General features: G+C 42.4%; 1 protein-coding gene across 2 annotated transcripts in view; it reads right to left on the reverse strand.

The window, feature by feature from the left end:
- Positions 1-992: 992 nt before the first annotated feature.
- Positions 993-19,389, reverse strand: part of spag8 (sperm associated antigen 8) — a 29,246-nt gene continuing 10,849 nt past the window's right edge. The window contains exons 4-6 of one of the 2 annotated variants that reach the window (XM_059989519.1): positions 11,998-12,118; positions 5,449-5,511; positions 994-3,037 (exon numbers count right to left, since the gene is read on the reverse strand). In XM_059989519.1, the coding sequence (XP_059845502.1) occupies positions 2,951-3,037; positions 5,449-5,511; positions 11,998-12,118 (271 nt within the window). In that variant the 3' untranslated portion in view covers positions 994-2,950. Of the gene's footprint in view, positions 3,038-5,448; positions 5,512-11,997; positions 12,119-19,389 lie in introns of both variants that reach the window. The other variant, XM_059989520.1, reaches the window with a different exon arrangement.

Raw genomic sequence — 19,389 nt, forward strand, 5'->3', positions numbered from 1 at the left:
GTTGTCCAGTGTACTGTACTCTCCAATGCATATTACTTGAAAGCTTCACACTATGTATATGTTAGCACACAATAAAACAAGATAGGTGACTTAATTGATATTTCAAATTATTAACCAAATTTTCTAGTTATTAACTGGGATATAAAATTCAGATATTAATCTGGACAGCTGACAAAACACTTTGCTCAAACAATTACATCAAAATTAGTCCTAGAATTACACAGCATGAAAATAGGTCCTGCAGCTCAAATCATCCATGCAAACCAAGGTACCCACCTAAACTAGTCCCATTTGCCATGTTTGGTCTGAGTCTAAAAGCTTTTTATCCATGTACTTATCCAAATGTCTTTTGAATATCACTTTTGTACCAACCTCAAATACTTTCACGAGGGATTGATCATATGGATAGTCAGAGGCTTTTTCCCAGGGCTGAAGTGGTTGCCCCAAGAGGACACAGGTTTAAGGTTCTGGGGAGTAGGTACAGAGGAGATGTCAGGTTTAAGTTTTTTACTCAGAGAGTGTTGAGTATGTGGAATGGGCTGCTGGCAATGGTGGTGGAGGTGGATACGATAGGGTCTTTTAAGAGACTTTTGGAAAGGTACATGGAGCTTCGAAAAATAGAGGGCTATGGGTAAGCCTAGTAATTTCTAAGGTAGGAACAGGTTCGACACAACTTTGTGGGCCGAAGGGCCTGTATTGTGCTGTAGGTTTTCTATGTTTCTACTTTCTCTGGCAGCTAATTTCATGTACACACCCATGCTATGTGATTCACACCACTCTAAATAGTAACCTCAGGTCCCTTTTAAAACATGCCCCTCTCACCTTAAAATTATGCCCTCTAGTATTTGACATTCCCACCCTGAGGAAGGATATTTTTTCCAGAATTTTATTTATTGTTATAATGTGGAAGAACAAATCACCTGACTTTCTTGCAGCTTGTCATTTTTAAGTAGAAATCAATAGTCACTAAACTGCTTTTTCCATGTCAGTAAAACAGATAAAATCACTTCTTTCACTTGTATTTATTCAATTGCAAACCTCCATTAGAATTTTTCTGTTTGACTTTTATGACTGTCCACTGATACAGACTTTGGACTTCCAATCGTTACAGAAAGATTTGGTAAAACTTTTATAGAAAGAACAAATTGAAAGAACAGGTAATAGTAAAGTCAGCATCACCAACATATCAAATGTGAAAGTGCAATACATTGTGTCAGTTAAGTAAATCTGTATTAAATAGTTGTTGTGCAAATTGATATTGACATCATTTGCATGTAAGTCACATCAAACCTATTTGGCTATATTTTATGTTGGTTTGCTTGAAATCCAAAATAAATCCCAAGAGTTCTTCCTGAAATTCAATAGTAGAGCTAAATGTAATATTGAGTTCAATTTACACTGACTGAAACTTACGCTTTAAAATTCTTGACTATTATTGAATAAGAACATATTTATTCTAGTATGTTCTAGCAGCTAGATGGCTGACCCAGTATTCAGTAGGTCACTGTAATATTAAGTTCAGTTTACACCGACTGAATCAGCTACATATATTTACTTAGCTTTTAAAATTCACAAGTAATGATGAATAAGAACTGTATGTTCTTTCAGCTGGTTGGCTGATCCTTTTTTCAGTTCTATATAGGAATTCCTCCTCAAGGTGAAGTCCCTAGCACAGAGTGCTGAATATTGGACCAGTCTAATATACCTGTCAAAGGCAACTGGTCTTGGGAAAGCTTGCATTGCCTGCTTCATCAGCCTCCTTTAGACTACCATGCCAAAGAAGTTCCAGAGAGCTGCATAATTTCAGCAGGAAGAGTTCCTGATTGTCTTATCTCCTGTGCATACAACACACCCTGTGCCAGCATTGAGATCTTACTGAGGACACAAGGCATGCAAAAATTTCCCATGGCTGGTTTGACAGCCTGGAATTCCATGTCAAAGGTCCTGATCTGTTATGTTTTTTTGGCTGGACCTGTTTGCCTTGCCTCTCCAGCAGTTGGCCAGCAGTGCATTTTTCTTACCACCCCACCTAGTGACTAGCCCAGTTTTCTTAATGCTGATTTGGATGCATTCCAACAATTTTGAAATGAATAAAATGTGAAAAATCCAACTTGTGCATCTTAGAGTGAAATGCCATTGTGCTTCCCAGGCTCATCAGATTCATTCCATCATTGTTATAAACTCCGAGTTGGTTGATTAGTTTTCAGGAATACAGTAAATGTACATCATAAAAGCTGCAGAAGCTTGACGTGCAAAGCATGAACAGAAAGCACTGAGAACAACCAGCGAGGCAGGCAGCTTCTCTGTCAGAACTGGGAAAGTGAGCATGCTTTCATCATTTTATTTTAGTCATGTCATTAGTTTTCAGGTCTGTTTGTTCCAATCACTTTAAATTACAAAATTAAAATCATACATCCAAAGTTTTATAAAATTGAATTCCACTAGTATATGCTGTTGGTGCCTTGCTTGAAATTTGCTATTCATTAAAGTTAATTGGCAGAAGAGCAGGAGGTAATAATGTATAAAATTCTGGCCAATAACTTTAATGGATAATGAGCAGAAAACCATTGGCTTGGAGTGTACAGTTTTAAAATTTACTGGGCAGTGTTTGAGATTGTTAAGAGTGTGCAGAAGTTGAACATTTCAAACAGAAAAAGAAAAATCTGGAAATTCCCAGCGGATCAGAAATTACCTGCATTTTCTAACTCTTTATCATCAAAATAGACAATTTTCAGTCACACTGATCTGCTGTGTACAGTACAAGGATCTAATTATTTTTATTTCTAATTTTATTTTTAATTGATTTTTTTTCTAAATTGATCATATATGAACAATGGAAATACTCTATCAAAAGGTACTGAGCAGTAACAAGTACAATAAATCCTTTCCGTCTGATTTCTGTTAATGATTCATTTCTGTGTCTAGGAGCCAGAATCTTTTCCAGCTTTTGTTAAGTATCCAAGGCTTCCATTATTGGTCTGGTAAATGAGGCATTTTTTCTGAATGGAGTATCACCAGTCTTTATTTCAGTAACACCCTGTTTTGAGAGACAAAGACAAAACAAAATTCTTTATTAATTTTATGACTAATAATTTCAGCAAAGTATTCAATTTATAATTCTGATGTTAAAACAAACAGTATTGAAGATTAGCAATGGGTAACTATCACTTATTAAACAAATGTTAATCTGTGAACCTATTTGTGTTAATTGCATGAAGACAAACAGCAGTTGGAATGCTTAACTGAGGTTTATTTTATAGGAGTTTCTTTTATTGCTAATTTAATCTCTAATGAATATTGGAAAAATCAAACACTGGAAATATACAATAGAAACAGAACATGCTAGCAGTACTCAGCAGGTAACGCCACTTCTGAAGGAAGACACGGGGAATTAATATTTCAGGGGAAATAGCCATGTTGTGGATACACGAGCATTAATAAATCTTAAGTATGTGAATGTGTTGTATGATTTCAGAAAATCCAGGTATTTTGAAGCACTTTGTTATTGATGCTAGGCTTCCAGGCTCAATGGAAGAGACTACAAGCCATTAATGGAATTATAACACTCCAGCACCAACTCTCTAACTGATTCTTCCTTGTGCATTGTTCCCTTTAGATTGTAAAGGTTCATTGGTATTTAATGTCAGTTGTTACATACAGAATATATACGAATTTACAGCTCCCCAAGAACTATAGCCTATTATAATATTTTATATAATGGACCGATGTTGATTTATTTGGTTTTTGATCTTTAGTGCAACTTTAACATGCTTAGCATGCTTAAATACTTTGTCCAATTTTAAAGAAGGGATTCACTTTTGAGTATTTTCAGTAGATACTGTGACCCTTAATCTTGATTTTTTATCTTGTATTCACATGCAATTTTTAAATACTCAACCAAGCCTTTTAACCAATGCAAAATTTCTTACAGTAGTCCTAACATAGGCTATTTTAATCATTTTCTCTATTAAAATGTCTATTGATAATGGATGAGGAAAATTTCCTAATATGATAAGCTGCACATATACAGTACAAGGGCAAATAAACAAAATGGTAACAATTTAGGTATTGTTATTAGTGAACTCTGATAAATAGATTAGAAAAGAAACATGTCACCAAATTTCCATGTTAAAAATTCACAAATTTTGGACATTTAGTAGGAATGTCATGCCTGCATCATTCATTCATTTGAGTTACTGATCAACAGCATTTATTTTTAAGACTACAGATTTAATTTTTGTGTTTTTGGCTTTCTCCTTAAAGTCCAACGTTTCAATTGCTGACCCAAAATTCTCCTCATTACTTAGATTGAAGCATTTTCATAAAACATCTATATTCTCATAGTTGTCTTGTATCTACCTTTTTATGATTTTAACCATACAAACAATATACTTTTAGGAGATGCATACTGCTTCCAATTTAATTATTTGATCTTAAAAAACTGGATTAAGTATGAAAGCATGACATCTAATTTTCAATGTTAATTTATCCATTTTAGCTATTATTGAAGAACTTTCCTTGAGTGAATAAAACTACTTCAAATTTGTTTTCATGATGATAAAGCAACAGGACTGCAGTAGTGTCACTCATCCAAAATCTTCAATATAGTTGCACTGAGTTAGTTAAGCTCAAGATATGATTGCTGAAATAACCTACTGAGCCTGGCCATTTTTTCCATTACTGATCTAACAAGCATCAAGTAACTGTCAGTGCTGGCCTCTTCCTCATACCCCCTGCCTCGTAAATCTGCAGCTGTCAGTGAGGTTTCTAATTATACACAGCTCCCTTTCAGATTGGAGCACATATACTTAACCACACAGGGTTTTAGTTTGAAACAGAGAAACCACTGTGGGTAGAAATTCTGAATTAACTGGTTTTAATACTTAAGCTATCCAACTTGCCCTGTGTAATCAAATTAAAAAAGTTTTCTCCAGTATCTTTGCTGATGGAAATTCATTTAAAGCCTATATAAATAAGTAGGCCTATATATAATAAGTGTATTACATTAATAATAAAAAGTCCAGATTTTATAAATGATTCAATTTCAGCTTTTTAAAAATGTATCTAACCATGTAAAAGCTATTCTTAAATCAATTAATTACCAAGCGAACATTTTCAACTGAATTTGGATTCAAAATATTTTGTACAGTTTACTGTAATTTTGTGTTTAATTTTCTGCATGTCTTTCCTGTCAGCTGTGTTGCTCTGAGAAAATGGATGGCATGCTATGTTGGTGCTGTGATGTGTTGCAACATTTGTGGGCGCTGGGATGTGTAGCACATACTTCAGTCGTGTTGGTTATTCACGCAAAGGGCACATTGCATGTTTCGATGCTCATGTAATAAACAAATGAATCTGAATCTGAGTCGGCACACTTGTAAATGCACTGCTTAGAATCCTCTTGTGTCCCAGCTTTGAATTCCCTCTTTTTCTAAAAACAGTGCTCACCTGTACTTGCTTAACATGGTCCGACCAGATTGTGATAGGTTGTTCAGTTTTATAATCATGACGCTGTAAAGAACAGTTTACACATAAATAGAGAACAAACAGGCCAAAGTAATGCATAATCACCATAAACTGATCATTAAGATTTTTGCTAACTTCATAGAATGAAAAAGAGAATAAACTTTTGTTCATTTTTGTTTAAATGAGTCATATAATTTCAAAGATGGAACAGAAATTGTACTGCATGTGAGAATTCAGCTTTACAAAAACCTGAAACTGGGAGGAAAAACTGACTAAAAAATGACAATTCCTTTGCTATAGAATTGTACTTAACATGTTCTGAGCTACTCCACTAATTACATATCCACCTCACTCATTCTACATATAAATATTTCCTGAACTATGGCAGTCAGTTCATACATGTGAACATATTACAATGTTTTTATTAAAAATCTTCTCACTCCTGTAGTCAAGTTACAGTGTTAAACTATCCAAGAAAAAGCCCCTTGATTTTTAAGTGGCATAATTAAGGTTTATCCTTGTGATGTGGAGGAAATATTTAGGAATTATTGGCATCTAGTTGGAAAATGGAGCACTGTGCATGTATTGCATCAGTGTTAGTGTCTAGTGAAAGGTTAGGGTTGTTCATCTGCTTAGAAATATAATGGGCTGTTTTCTGTTGAACAAGGTAAAGTATTTGCTACACACACAAAATGCTGGTGGAACGCAGCAGATCAGGCAGCATCTATAGGGAGAAGCACTGTCAACGTTTCGGGCCGAGACCCTTTGTCAGGACTAACTGAAAGGAAAGATAGTAAGAGATTTGAAAGTAGGAGGGGAGGGGAAAATGTGAAATGATAGGAGAAGACCGGAGGAGGTGGGTGAAGCTGAGAGCTGGAAAGGTGATTGGCAAAAGGGATACAGAGCTAGAGAAGGGAAAGGATCATGGGACGGGAAGCCTAGGGAGAAAGAAAGGGGGAGGGGAGCACCAGAGGGAGATTGGAGAACAGGTAGAGTGATGGGCAGAGAGAGAGTAAAAAAAGGAGGGGGAAAAAAACTAAATATATAAATATATCAGGGATGGGGTAAGAAGGGGAGGAGGGACATTAACGGAAGTTAGAGAAGTCAATGTTCATGCCATCTGTTTGGAGGCTACACAGCCAGTATACAAGGTGTTTTTCCTCCAACCTGAGTGTGGCTTCATCTTGACAGTAGAGGAGGCCATGGATAGACATATCAGAATGGGAATGGGATGTGGAATTAAAATGTGTGGCCACTGGGAGATCCTGCTTTCTCTGGCAGACAGAGCGTAGGTGTTCAGTGAATCGGTTTCCCAGTCTGCGTCGGGTCTCACCAATATATAAAAGGCCACACTGGGAGCACCAGGCGCTGTATACCACACCAGCTGACTCACAGGTGAAGTGTTGCCTCACCTGGAAGGACTGTCTGGGACCCTGAATGGCGGTGAGGGAGGAAGTGTAAGGGCAGGTGTAACTCTTGTTCCGCCTGCAAGGATAGGTGCCAGGAGGGAGATCAGTGGGAAGGGATGGGGGGGAAGAATGGACAAGTGAGTTGCGCAAGGAGTGACTACTGGTATTTGCTACTATCTTTGGAGAAGCTTTCATAGAAACAAGTAGAGATGATTATTTAGGGTTTATGCAGCTCAAGGGAAGTTATCCTGCATCCTAAATGGAGCATTTTTGAAAGTGGAATAATTTTGCAAAGTAACATTGGCATCCCGCATTACAACAGTCAAATCCTATAAATTAAACGCTATAGTCATAGAAAAGTACAGTGCAGAAACAGGCTATTCAGCCCATCTAGTTAATGCTGAACCATATAAACTGCCTAGTCCCATCAACGTGCATCCAGACCACAGGCCTCTGTACCTCTTACATTTCCTAACTTTTTCATCTGAATTGCACAGTACTTCCCAAATGTTTATTTTAAAAGGGATAGGGAAAGGACATGACATCAATTAAAGAGGAAATGGCAAGACTTTCACTTCAAGCTGAAGGTTATTTCCAGACCATTCCAACTCCACCTAATAGCAATCTCTCTCTATACTTAGAAACCGATTACCTATCTGCATGTATCCAAAGCTACAACTGCTACTGTGCACTTCAGCATGAGCAGATAACTGGACTAATTCCCACCATAAACGTACTGAGAATCACCATTTATCTGAAGCTTTAATAGTTCTGTCACATAAATACTGTGGTGACAAAAGCAGTGAGAAAGTAGATGTCTTGTGAGTGATTAACCTCCTGACCTCATATTTTCTATGACCTACATAACACACTTCAAAAGCATGATGGAATACTCCATTCGCATTGATGAGCACAATTCCAATTAATTGCCTCTAGTGTGCAGAAGAATAGCAGGGGAGGATTTGATGAGTAAACACAAAGCACACTGCAGATGCTGGGGTCAAAGCAACATGTACAACGAGCTGGAGGAACTCAGCAGGTCGGGCAGCATCCGTGGAAACATGGACTGCTCGTTTCCATGGATGCTGCCCGACCTGCTGAGTTCCTCCAGCTTGTTCTACGTGAGGATTTGATGAGAGTGTGAGAAGAATAAAATGGGCGAAGTTAGAAGTTGAATAAAATGGATATTTGATGGTTGGAGTAGATTTGAGCCGGAAGGCATTTCTGTACTATGACTTGCTGCTTGACACCATAAATACAAAGTACCCAATATTTTGGAGCCCAAGCATAACCCTATACTTTCATTCCCTTTACCACCAGCACACTGCGGCTGTAGTGTTTACCATGCATAGAAAATACTGATGTTGTTCATCCTAAGAAAGCTGCTTCTACCGTTAAAATAAAAAGGGCAACAGGTGCTCTGGGATGCCATTAACAAGTCTCTTATCTTTGTGCACAGCATGCTTGCTGCTGGAGGCCAACTGATTCCATTACTAATAGCACCCACACGAAGAAGCAAAGAAGGGCCATCAAGCTTCCACATTTACCTAAACCCACTATATAACCTCATTTGAAGTGTTGTGTAGAAGTTCTGGCTGCCATGTTAATGGAGGGACCTGGAAGCTTTGCAGAGTGTACAGAAGAGGTGTTGCCTGGATTAGGGTGTAGTTGCTATGACGAGAGGTTGGACAAACTTAGTTTGTTTTCATTGGAGCAGTGGAGTCCAAGGAGCTGACCTGATAGAAATATCTAAAATTATGGGTAACATAGAGAAGTCCTGAGATGGAAATGTCAAGTACTAGTGGGCATAGGTGTAAGGCAGGGTTTTTCAACTGGGGTTCCGCAGAACCATAGGGTTCCATGGGTGATTGCTAGGTGTTCTGTGAGAGATTGTGCTTAAGAACAAACATTGTTTTTTGAACTTAGCGCAATGCTGGCACTCGCAGTGGTGCACAGAGACCGAGCAGCCCGTTTAGCAATCTCATCCTAGGTCTCTCAACCTAGTATGGCAGTGCGCAGTAGGACTGTCTTTACTTGGTTGAGTCTGTTCTCAGCTTTACTTGTGTGATAGGGGAGGCCGTTGATAGTTGGTATTGTATGGAGGGCAGGATAGTAGGCTGACCAGGAACAGAACTGTGTCTTCTGAGCATTGAATGGACTCACACAACCCGGGAATTGATGTTAGCCGCTCCCTCCTGAATTATCTCCCCTAACTTCCCCTTGCGCACCAGCAACCGACTTAACTGAACAAACTCTACCGGTGTAGAGGAAAATTGAAAGGAAATTTTCATTCTAAAGAAAGAATTTTTGCGCGCTGCCACTCGGCTGCTAGCCTGCCGCTTTGATATTCTTGTAAATGTTGCAAAAGGTAAGTTGTGTTGTTTAGAAGAGAATTGTATTGTGAAGTTTTCATATTTTTTCGGTTTTCTTGCTTAGTTATTTATTAGACCATAAGACATAGGAGCAGAATTAGGCCATTCAGCCCACTGAGTCTGCTCTGCCATTCCATCATGGCTGATGCTGGATCCCAGTCAACCACATCCACCTGCCATTCTGTTTTTATATTTTATTAAACCCCTGTGTTAGGACAAGCTGCAGTATGAGAAATTGAAAAGGTTTCACCCAATAAGTCAATGTATTGACATGTCACATGATGCGGAAGAATTTTTGGGAGATAAACTGAAAAACTGTTTCTCGAAAATTTTTGTTTGTCTTGTTTAAAAAAAACCCTGACATTGTTACAACACACTATTTTCTTCGCAGAGAGCTACTGATGTCAAAAACTCTTAGAGATGAAGTGAAAAAAGTGCTGGATGATGCTACAAATATGGTTAACTTTATTAAACAAAGACCAGTTCACTCGAGAATGTTTTTAAAAAAAAACTGAAAACCTAAACAAAGAGCACACATACAGAAATCCAGTGGCTTAGTGGAGGAGATCTCAACAGGGTGTTTGAGTTGAAAGGTGAATTGCAGGGATACTTTCAAGAAAATAGTAGGCCAGATTTTGCTGAGTGCTTTGACGATGAAGAATGGCTGCAGAAACTAGCCTACTTAGTAGACATTTGTCATCATATGGACCATTTGAACAAATCTCTACAAAGCCTGGAAAAAATACTTTGACTTCAAGTGACACGATTCTTTTTTAAAAGGAAACTGCAAAATAATATTGCAAAAGGAAATCTTGAATTGTTTCCATTGCTGCTTGGGCTTGAGAGTGAGGAAGGATATCAGAAAGTCTGGAGTCTTATTAAAAACAGAAATTTATTATGTTTGCCTTATATGTTTTTAAAACTATGAAAGGGAAAGAAAGCTTAATTTCAAGAAAGGTAAACTAAGCTGTTTTTTTCAAGAAAGTTTGGATATAATTCATCTCTACTCAAAAGATAATTGACAATTATTTTGGGATTATTATATCTACAACTTACCAATTACGCTAACATACCGTGAGCTGTAGATACAATATTTTTTATGCAGGGGTTCCCTGAAAGCTGAAAACTATTTCAAGGGTTTCTCCAGGGCAAAAAGGTGGAGAAAGTTTGATTAAGGGAAGGAATAACTTAAAGAGATAACAGAAGTTTCTGTTGGCAGATGAATTCTTTTATATTCAGGTTTTCAATATATGGATCTGTATTCCTTGAAAATTTTCTTGAAAGTGGTTTTACCGGCAGTTGTGGTCATACAGAGAGCTTTTGACACATTGGTCTTCATAAAGAAGAGTACAGAGTACAAGAGCTGGGGTGCTTATGTTGAAGTTGCAGAAGAGGTTGGTGGGGCCAAATCTGGAGTATTGTGTGCAGTTTTGATCATCTGCCTACAGGGGGATATGATTAAGACTGAAAAAGTACAGAAAAAAATCTACAAGGATGTTGTCAGGGCTTGTGGACCTTTGTTAAAGGAAAAGATTGAATAAGTTAGGACTTCATTCCATGAAGGAGAATGAAGGGCGATTTTGGATAGGGTAAATTCCACTGAGGTTGGGTGAGATTAGAACTAGAGTTTATAGGTTTGAAGGGAACCTGAGGGGGAACTTCTTCACTCAGAGGGTTGGTGCAAGTGTGTAACGAGCTGTCAGCAGAGGTGGTGGCTGCAGATTTGATTGCAATATTTAAAAGAAACTTGTGTAAGTACATGGACGAGAAAGATATGGAGGGCTATGGTGCATCTGCAGGTTGATGGGACTAGGCAGAATAATGGGTTAGCATGGGCTAGATAGGCTGAAGGTTCTGTTTCTGTACTGTGCTGCTCTATGTCTCTATTTGTCGTTTCTGCTGTCTTTTGCTATAGATCCTGCTTATTTCTACATAAAGTGAATATATTAACACTATGACACTCAAGACCCTTATGTGCTAAACTATTTAGTAAGAATTTTCTGTACTTTGCTCAAATACTGCTATGTATATATTTTTTGTCCACCATACATTCCAGATTTCTGTACATTTTAGCAGATCATCAAAAATTAGTGAAAGGAGCAAGAGGAGCGAGTAAATTAGAAACTCAATAACATTTGCTCCCCTCCAGTTTTCAGATTAGTTCATTAATACTTTATAAGAAGGCTAGATCAAATTTGAATGAAAAGGTAATGCTTAATGGAGATATGCTCAGTGCTAAGTTTACATTGAGATCAATGGTAAGATTTTAAGCTTCACACTAAAAGCTACAACATCCATTATAACTTTTCCAACTTGCACACGTTACTGGGGTGGTCAGGGCATATTTTGCATAAAAATCTTGAAAATTAAATACAGGAGTAAATCTCATTTGATTTTTCCACAGATTTTTCAATTGTATTTTAGTACAATATAGGTAATGAGCTATAATTGCTTATTAAATATGAAGAATAGATTTTGTTCTCCAGAACTTTTCATTCTTAATGCACGGTACAATATTTGCTGCAAAATATTTTTTCATGTTAATCATCTGTTATAGAAATGGCTTTAATTATTTTCACTCATCTCTTCTTTGGGAAATGTTCACACTTGCATTCTATAAAATGCTGCAGTAAATAACTAGACAGTTCCGCCTTTTCCATGTTTGGATGGCTAGAATTTTACTTGGTTTATTTGCACAAACTGTTGAGTTGTGAAACTAAATAATCAATGTCTTATGTTCAGATCTTTACCATAACAGGAGGACGTGGAACAGATTTGAAACCTTCCATTTTGAAGTCCCGCCCTGTTACAGACAGTGATTCCATCGGCTGTATTTCAAAGGATTCTTTGTATTCATCATATACTTCCTTACTAAAACATGAACAAAACAAATACAAGAACATGCTGTTAGTGAAGGGCATGCTTAGTGATATATAGTGTGTCTGCCACTATCACTGCATAGAAGACCAAACATAATTAAAGCTAAGCAGCTAGAGACATCCAAAATTCCACGTCACGTATGGTTCGCACATGGCAACATGGGCCAGATGAAACAAAATAGCCAGATTGAGGTCTGTCTGTAAAAGTCAAATTCCATAATAAACTGAGGAAATGTCATTCAATTAAGCCATCAAGAGTATGTCACACCAGTTATATGTGTCAAGGAAGCAATATATCAAAGGGGTTTGAAACAGATGTTCATTATGGCTAACGTTTCCAAACTAGTTTTTGAGAAAGCAAATTCATACAGCTATAGAACATGGTTTTACAGTAGTAAAAACTAAACCAAACTTCCACTGCTATTTGAAACAACACGAAGAAGGTTTCTAAGTTTCACTTTCATAAATCTATGAAATTAATTGGGATAAGTCATATGATAGACTAGATTTGGAATTAAGCCAGTAGTGAATTATTTACTACAGTAAAGCATTAATAACCTTTTGAATTCAGCTTGATCAGAATTTTTTAAATCAGCCAAATTCGAAAAGGAAGTATTTTTGCATGTGTTAAATGATTTTCAATAATGGCACAGAAAATTATTTCCAAAAAAGATAAGCTATTGACTTAATATAAGTAATATCACAACCAATTACTATGTTGTTCCAGTATCCCCAAAGCAAAGGTGGCTGAGGAGTGATCCAAAAATAGATAAGCCTGTAGCGGTGTGCTACATGCAGCGCTAAAATTACGACACGGAGTCGGTAACTGCAGTCGAAGGAAAAACTTTATTCAAAATCTTCAGCCTCACTTTTAAGCCTCCCTCAACCTGCCCCCCGTGGCGCAGAGGCTCCAAAGCTCTGTACTCGCAAACCCCCTATCTAATTGTGAGCCGGTTCGGATGTGCCAGGAAATGGGTCGCCACATAACCCCCCCCCCCAGAACCGGCGATACACCCCCCAATGTCCACAGTCTAGACCTGAACCTGCTTGGGAGGTCGGCCTCTGCGCCGAGGTGCCGGAAACTCAGCCGGTTATGCCAGGTCCACATGGGCCGGGTTGAGGTGGTCCACCGTGAAAACCTCCTCTTTCCCCCCAACGTCCAGCACGAACGTGGACCCGTTGTTCCGGAGCACCATAAACAGCCCCTAGTATGGCCGCTGCAGCGGTGGCCAATGCCCGCCCCTTCGTACAAACACTAACTTACAGTTCTGCAGGTCTTTGGGTACGCAGGTCGGGTTCCGCCCGTGCTGTGAAGTGGGTATGGGGGCCAGGTTACCGAGCTTCTCGTGTAGTCTGCCCAGGACTGCTGCGGGATCTTCCTCTTGCCCCCGTGGGGCTGGTAGGAACTCCCCGGGGACGACCAGGGGCGCGCCGTATACCAACTCGGCCGACAAGGCGTGCAGGTCGTCCTTGGGCGCTGTGCGGATGCCGAGTAGGACCCAGGGAAGCTCGTCCGCCCAGTTGGCTCCTCGCAGGCGGGCCATGAGGGCCGACTTCAGGTGATGGTGGAAACGCTCCACTAGCCCGTTCAACTGTGGGTGGTAGGCAGTTGTGTGGTGCAGCTGAGTCCCCAAAAGGCTGGTCATAGCTGACCACAGGCCGGAGGTGAACTGGGCACCTCTGTCGGAGGTAATGTGGGCCAGTACACCAAAGCGAGATATCCAGGTGGTGATCAGGGCTCGGGCGCAAGATTCGGAGGTGGTGTCGGTGAGCGGGACCACCTCTGGCCATCTTGTGAATCGGTCCACGATAGTCAGGAGGTGCCGCGATCCGCGCAACACTGGCAGGGGGCCCACGATATCCACATGAATGTGGTCAAAGCGCCGGTGGGTGGGATGGAACTGCTGCAGTGGGGCTTTGGTGTGCTGCTGCACCTTGGCCGTCTGGCAGTGCATGCACGTTTTGGCCCATTCACTGACCTGTTTGCGGAGTCCGTGCCAAACGAACCTGCTGGAAACCATCCGGACAGTCGTCCGGATGGAGGGAGGCGCCAAGTTATGAATGGAGTCGAAAACACGACGCCGCCAGGCTGTCGGGACGACGGGACGGGGCTGGCCGGTGGCGACATCACAGAGTAGGGTCCTCTCACCCGGGCCCACGGGGAGGTCCTGGAGCTGCAAACCGGAGACTGCGGTTCTGTAACTCGGAATCTCCTCATCTGCCTGCTGTGCCTCTGCCAGTGCCTCAAAGTCTACTCCTTGGGAAAGGGCATGAACGGTAGGGTGAGAGAGCGCATCAGCCACGACATTGTCCTTACCCGAGACGTGCCGGACATCCGTCGTGTATTCAGAGGTGTAGGACAGGTGGCGTTGCTGGCGGGACGACCAGGGGTCGGACGCTTTTGTAAACGCAAAGGTAAGCGGTTTATGGTTCGTGAACGCGGTGAAGTGCCGACCTTCTAGGAAGTACCTGAAATGCCAGATTGCCAGGTAGAGCGCCAATAGTTCCCGGTCGAAAGCACTGTACTTGAGCTCGGGTGGCCGCAGGTGTTTGCTGAAAAATGCCAGGGGTTGGCAGCGACCTGCGATGAGTTGCTCCAGCACCCCACCGACTGCCGTGTTAGATGTGTCCACTGTGAGGGTGGTAGGGGCGTCCATTCTGTGATGTACTAGCATTGCTGCGTTCGCCAAAGCTTCCTTCGTTTGAACGAAAGCGGCGGCGGACTCCTCGTCCCAGGTAATGTCCTTGCTCGGACCCGACATCAGGGCGAACAGGAGGCGCATGATCCGGGCAGCTGAAGGGAGGAAGCGGTGGTAGAAATTGACCATACCTACGAATTCCTGAAGGCCTTTGATCGTGGTGGGTCGGGGGAAGTGGCGGACCACATCTACCTTAGCGGGCAGAGGGGTTGCTCCGTCTTTGAGGACGTCATCCAAATAGATGAACGCGAAGTCCTGGTCCCGTCCCACCGCGTCCATTAGCCGCTGGAACGTCTGTGCGGCATTCTTCAGGCCGAACGGCATGCGGAGGAACTCGAAAAGGCCAAACGGGGTGATGAGAGCCGTTTTGGGGACGTCGTCAGGATGCATCGGGATTTGATGGTACCCTCGGACGAGGTCTACCTTGGAGAAGATCCGTGCGCCGTGCAGGTTTGCTGCAAAGTCCTGAATATGCGGCACAGGGTAGCGGTCCGGTGTGGTAGCCTCGTTCAGCCTTCGGTAGTCGCCGCACGGTCTCCAGCCTCCCGTCGCTTTGGGCACCATGTGCAGTGGGGAGGCCCATGGGCTGTCAGACCGCCGGATGATCCCCAATTCCTCCATCCTCTGGAACTCCTCCTTCACCAGTCGGAGCTTGTCCGGGGAGAGCCGCCGAGCGCGGGTGTGGAGGGGTGGTCCCTGGGTCGGGATGTGGGCCTGTACGCCATGCCGGGGCATGGCCGCTGTGAACTGCAGTGCCAGAACCGATGGGAAATCCACCAGGACCCTGGTGAAGTCGTTGTCGGACAGCGTGATGGAGCAGAGGTGAGGGGCTGGCAACTGGGCTGCACCCAGGGAGAACGTCTGAAAGGTCTCGGCGTGTACCAGTCTCTTCCTGGGCAGGTCGACCAGTAGGCTGTGAGCCCACAAAAAATCCGCACCCAGAAGCGGTTGGGCTACAGCGGCCAGTGTAAAGTCCCACGTGAACTGGCTGGAGCCGAACTGTAGCTGCACCTGACGGGTGCCATAGGTCCTTACTGTGCTGCCGTTCACGGCCCTCAGGGGGGGACCCGGTGCCCTGCTGTGGGTGTCGTAACTCGTCGGAGGTAAAACGCTGATCTCGGCACCAGTATCGACCAAAAACCTGCGTCCCGACCTTCTATCCCACACATACAGGAGGCTATCCCGATGGCCAGCCGCCATAGCCATCAGCGGCGGCTGGCCCTGGCGTTTCCCGGGAACTTGCAGGGCGGGCGACAACAGCGGGCTTCTGTGCCCCACCGCTGGTGGTAGAAGCACCAGTGTTCATTGGGCTGGAGGTTGGCGGGCTCTGCGGCCGGGCCTGGACTGGTTTGCTGCTGGAAGCGTGGCTGGGAGATCCGTGCGATGGACGCCCCGCTCACCTTTTTGGCGTTCCACAGCAAGTCCGCCCGGGCTGCCACCTTCCGGGGGGTCACTGAAATCCGCGTCAGACAGCAGCAGGCGTATGTCCTCGGGCAGCTGCTCCAGGAATGCCTGCTCAAACATGAGGGAGGGCTTGTGTCCTTCGGCCAGAGACAACATCTCATTCATTAAAGCCGATGGAGGTCTGTCTCCCAAGCCATCCAGGTGCAGTAAACGGGCAGCCCGCTCGCGCCATGAGAGTCCGAAAGTCCTGAGGAGCAGGGCTTTGAATTCCACGTACTTGCCGTCTACCGGGGGCGACTGTACGAACTCCGCGACCTGGGCCGCTGTGTCCTGGTCGAGGGAGCTCACCACGTAGTAGTAGCGGGAGTCTTCTGAGGTGATCTGGCGAACGTGGAATTGGGCTTCGGCTTGCTGGAACCATAGGTTCGGTCGTTGTGTCCAGAAACCCGGCAGTTTCAACGAAACCGCATGAACAGAGGCGGCGTTGGTCATTTCTGGTCCAAAAATCGTTTGGACCGTCGGGGTCACCAATTGTAGCAGTGTGCTACATGCAGCGCTAAAATTACGACACGGAGTCGGTAACTGCAGTCAAAGGAAAAACTTTATTCGAAATCTTCAGCCTCACTTTTAAGCCTCCCTCAACCAGCCCCCCCCTGGGGTGCAGAGGCTCCAAAGCTCTGTGCTCGCAAACCCCCGTAGGCTATCTAATTGTGAGCCGGTTCGGATGTGCCAGGAAATGGTTTGCCACAAGCCTTTATTTGTCAAGTACTTTCTTCAGATATGTGAAATGTAAAAGAGAAGAGAGAGTGGATATTGGACTGCTGGGAACATAGTAATGGGAAACAACAACATAGTGCATGCACTGAATAAGTATTTTGCATCAGTCTTCACTGTGGAAGATGCTAGCAATATGTTGGAAGTTCCAGGTGTCGGAGCATGAAGTGTGTGAAGTTACTATAACTAGACAGAAGACACGGAGACCAGATGTGTGTACACCCCAGATTTCTGAAAGAGGTGGCTGAAGAAATAGTGGAGGCATTAGTAATGAACTTTCTAAAATCACTTGATTCTAGAATGGTTCCAGAAGACAGGAAAATTGGAAATGTCACTCTACTCCTCAAGAAGGGGGAGAGGCAGAAGGCAGGAAATTATAGGCCAGGTAGTCTGGCCTCAGTGGTTGGGAAGATGTTGGAGACTATTATTAAGGAAAAAGTGATAAAATAAGCTGTAGTCGGCATGGTGTCCTCAAGGGAAAATCTTGCCTGACAAATCTATTGGAACTCTTTAAAGAATTAACAAGCAGGATAGATAAAGGAGAATCTGTTGATGTTGTGTACTTGGATTTTTAGAAGGTCTTTGACAAGGTGCCACACATAAGATTGCTTAACAAGCTATGAGCCCACGATATTACAGGAAAAATTCTAGCATGGAAAAAGCAGTGGCTAATTGGCAGGAGGCAAAGAGTGGGAATAAAGGGGGCCACCTCTTTTCTGAATGTCTGCTGGTGACACAGGGGTCTGTGTTGGGACCAATTTGTTTTACATTGTATCTCGACGATTTGGATGATGGGTTTGATGGCTTTGTTGCAAAGTTTGCTGACGATACGAAGATAGCTAGAAGGGCAGATAGTTTTGAGGAAGTAGAGAGGCTACAGAAGGACTTAGACAGATTGGGAGGATGAGCAAAGAAATGGCAGATGGAATATAGTTTCAGGAAGTGTATGGCCATGCGCTTTAGTAGAAGAAATGTAAGGATTGACTATTTTCTAAATGGAGAGAAAATACAAAAAACATTGACATGCAAAGGGACTTGGGAGTCTTTTTGCAGGATTCCCTAAAGGTTAATTTGCAGGTGGAGTCTGTGGTGAGGAAGGCCAATGCAATGTTAACATTCATTTCAAGAGGACTAAGATTTAAAAAGAAGGATATAATGTTGAAACTGGTGAAAACTCACTTGGAGTGCTGTGAGCAATATTGGGCCCCTTATCTTAGAAAAGATGTGCTGAAACTAGAGAGGGGTCAAAGGAGGTTCACAGAAATTATTCCAGATTGAATGACTTGTCATATGAAGAACATCTGATGGCTCTGGGCCTGTATTTAGTAGAATTTAGGAGGGTGACCTCATTGAAAGCTATCAAATGATGAAAGGCCTTGATAGAGTGGATGTGGAGAGGATGCTTCCTATGATGGGAGAGCCTAAGACCAGAGAACATAGGCTCAGAATAGAGGAGTGTCCTTTTACAACTGAGATAGGAAGAATTTCTTTAGCCAGAGGGTAGTGAATCTGTGGAATTCTTTGTCACAGACAGCTCAGAGCATGAAGGGATACAAAAAGAAGGCAAGAGATTGGTGCTGAGAGGAAAATTTGATCAGTCTTGATGAAACGGCAGAGCAGACTCAAATGGTCTAATTCTGCTCGTAGATCTTATGGTCTTACGTACATCGAAGCTTACAGTGAAATGCATTGTTTGCATCAAATCAAATCAATGAGGATTTGCTGGGCAGCCTGCAAGCGTTGCCACACTTCCAGTACCATAGTGCATGCCCACAACTCACTAATCCTAACGGTATGTGCTTGGAATCTGGAAGGAAACCAGAGCACCTAGAGAGATCCTGTGCAGTCACGGGGAGAATGTACAAACTCTTTACTGCAGTGGCAGGAATGAAACCTCGACCGGCGATCATTGGTGCTGTAAAGCAATGTGCTAACCACTATGCTATCATGCCACCAATATAGGTATATAACATTGTATGAGATTCGGACAGGGTAGGTGTTCAGGACCGTTTTCTCATAGTAAGAATATCAAAATAAGAGAAAGAAGTTTTAAAGGAAATTTGAAAGGAAGGTTTCTTTATTTTTAGAATAGAAAATATCAGGGAGTCACTGTCAGAGGAAATGGTGGAGTCGAACACAATCCTTACATTTGAGAGACATTCAAAGGGAGATCTAAATAGGCAATGCATGCCAAATATCGACCTAATGTATGCAAATAGGATCAGTGTGGATGGACAAAAAGGTTGGCATGGAAATGGCGATCCAACTGTGCTATGACATTAGAATCTAGCGGACTATGAAAAATTACCAAGAAAAATGTCCTGATAAATATAATTTAGCAAATTACCACCCAAAACATAAACTTTCAATCAGTAACAAATTGAGC

Source organism: Hypanus sabinus, chromosome 14, assembly GCF_030144855.1.
Source record: "Hypanus sabinus isolate sHypSab1 chromosome 14, sHypSab1.hap1, whole genome shotgun sequence".
Taxonomy (NCBI): domain Eukaryota; kingdom Metazoa; phylum Chordata; class Chondrichthyes; order Myliobatiformes; family Dasyatidae; genus Hypanus; species Hypanus sabinus.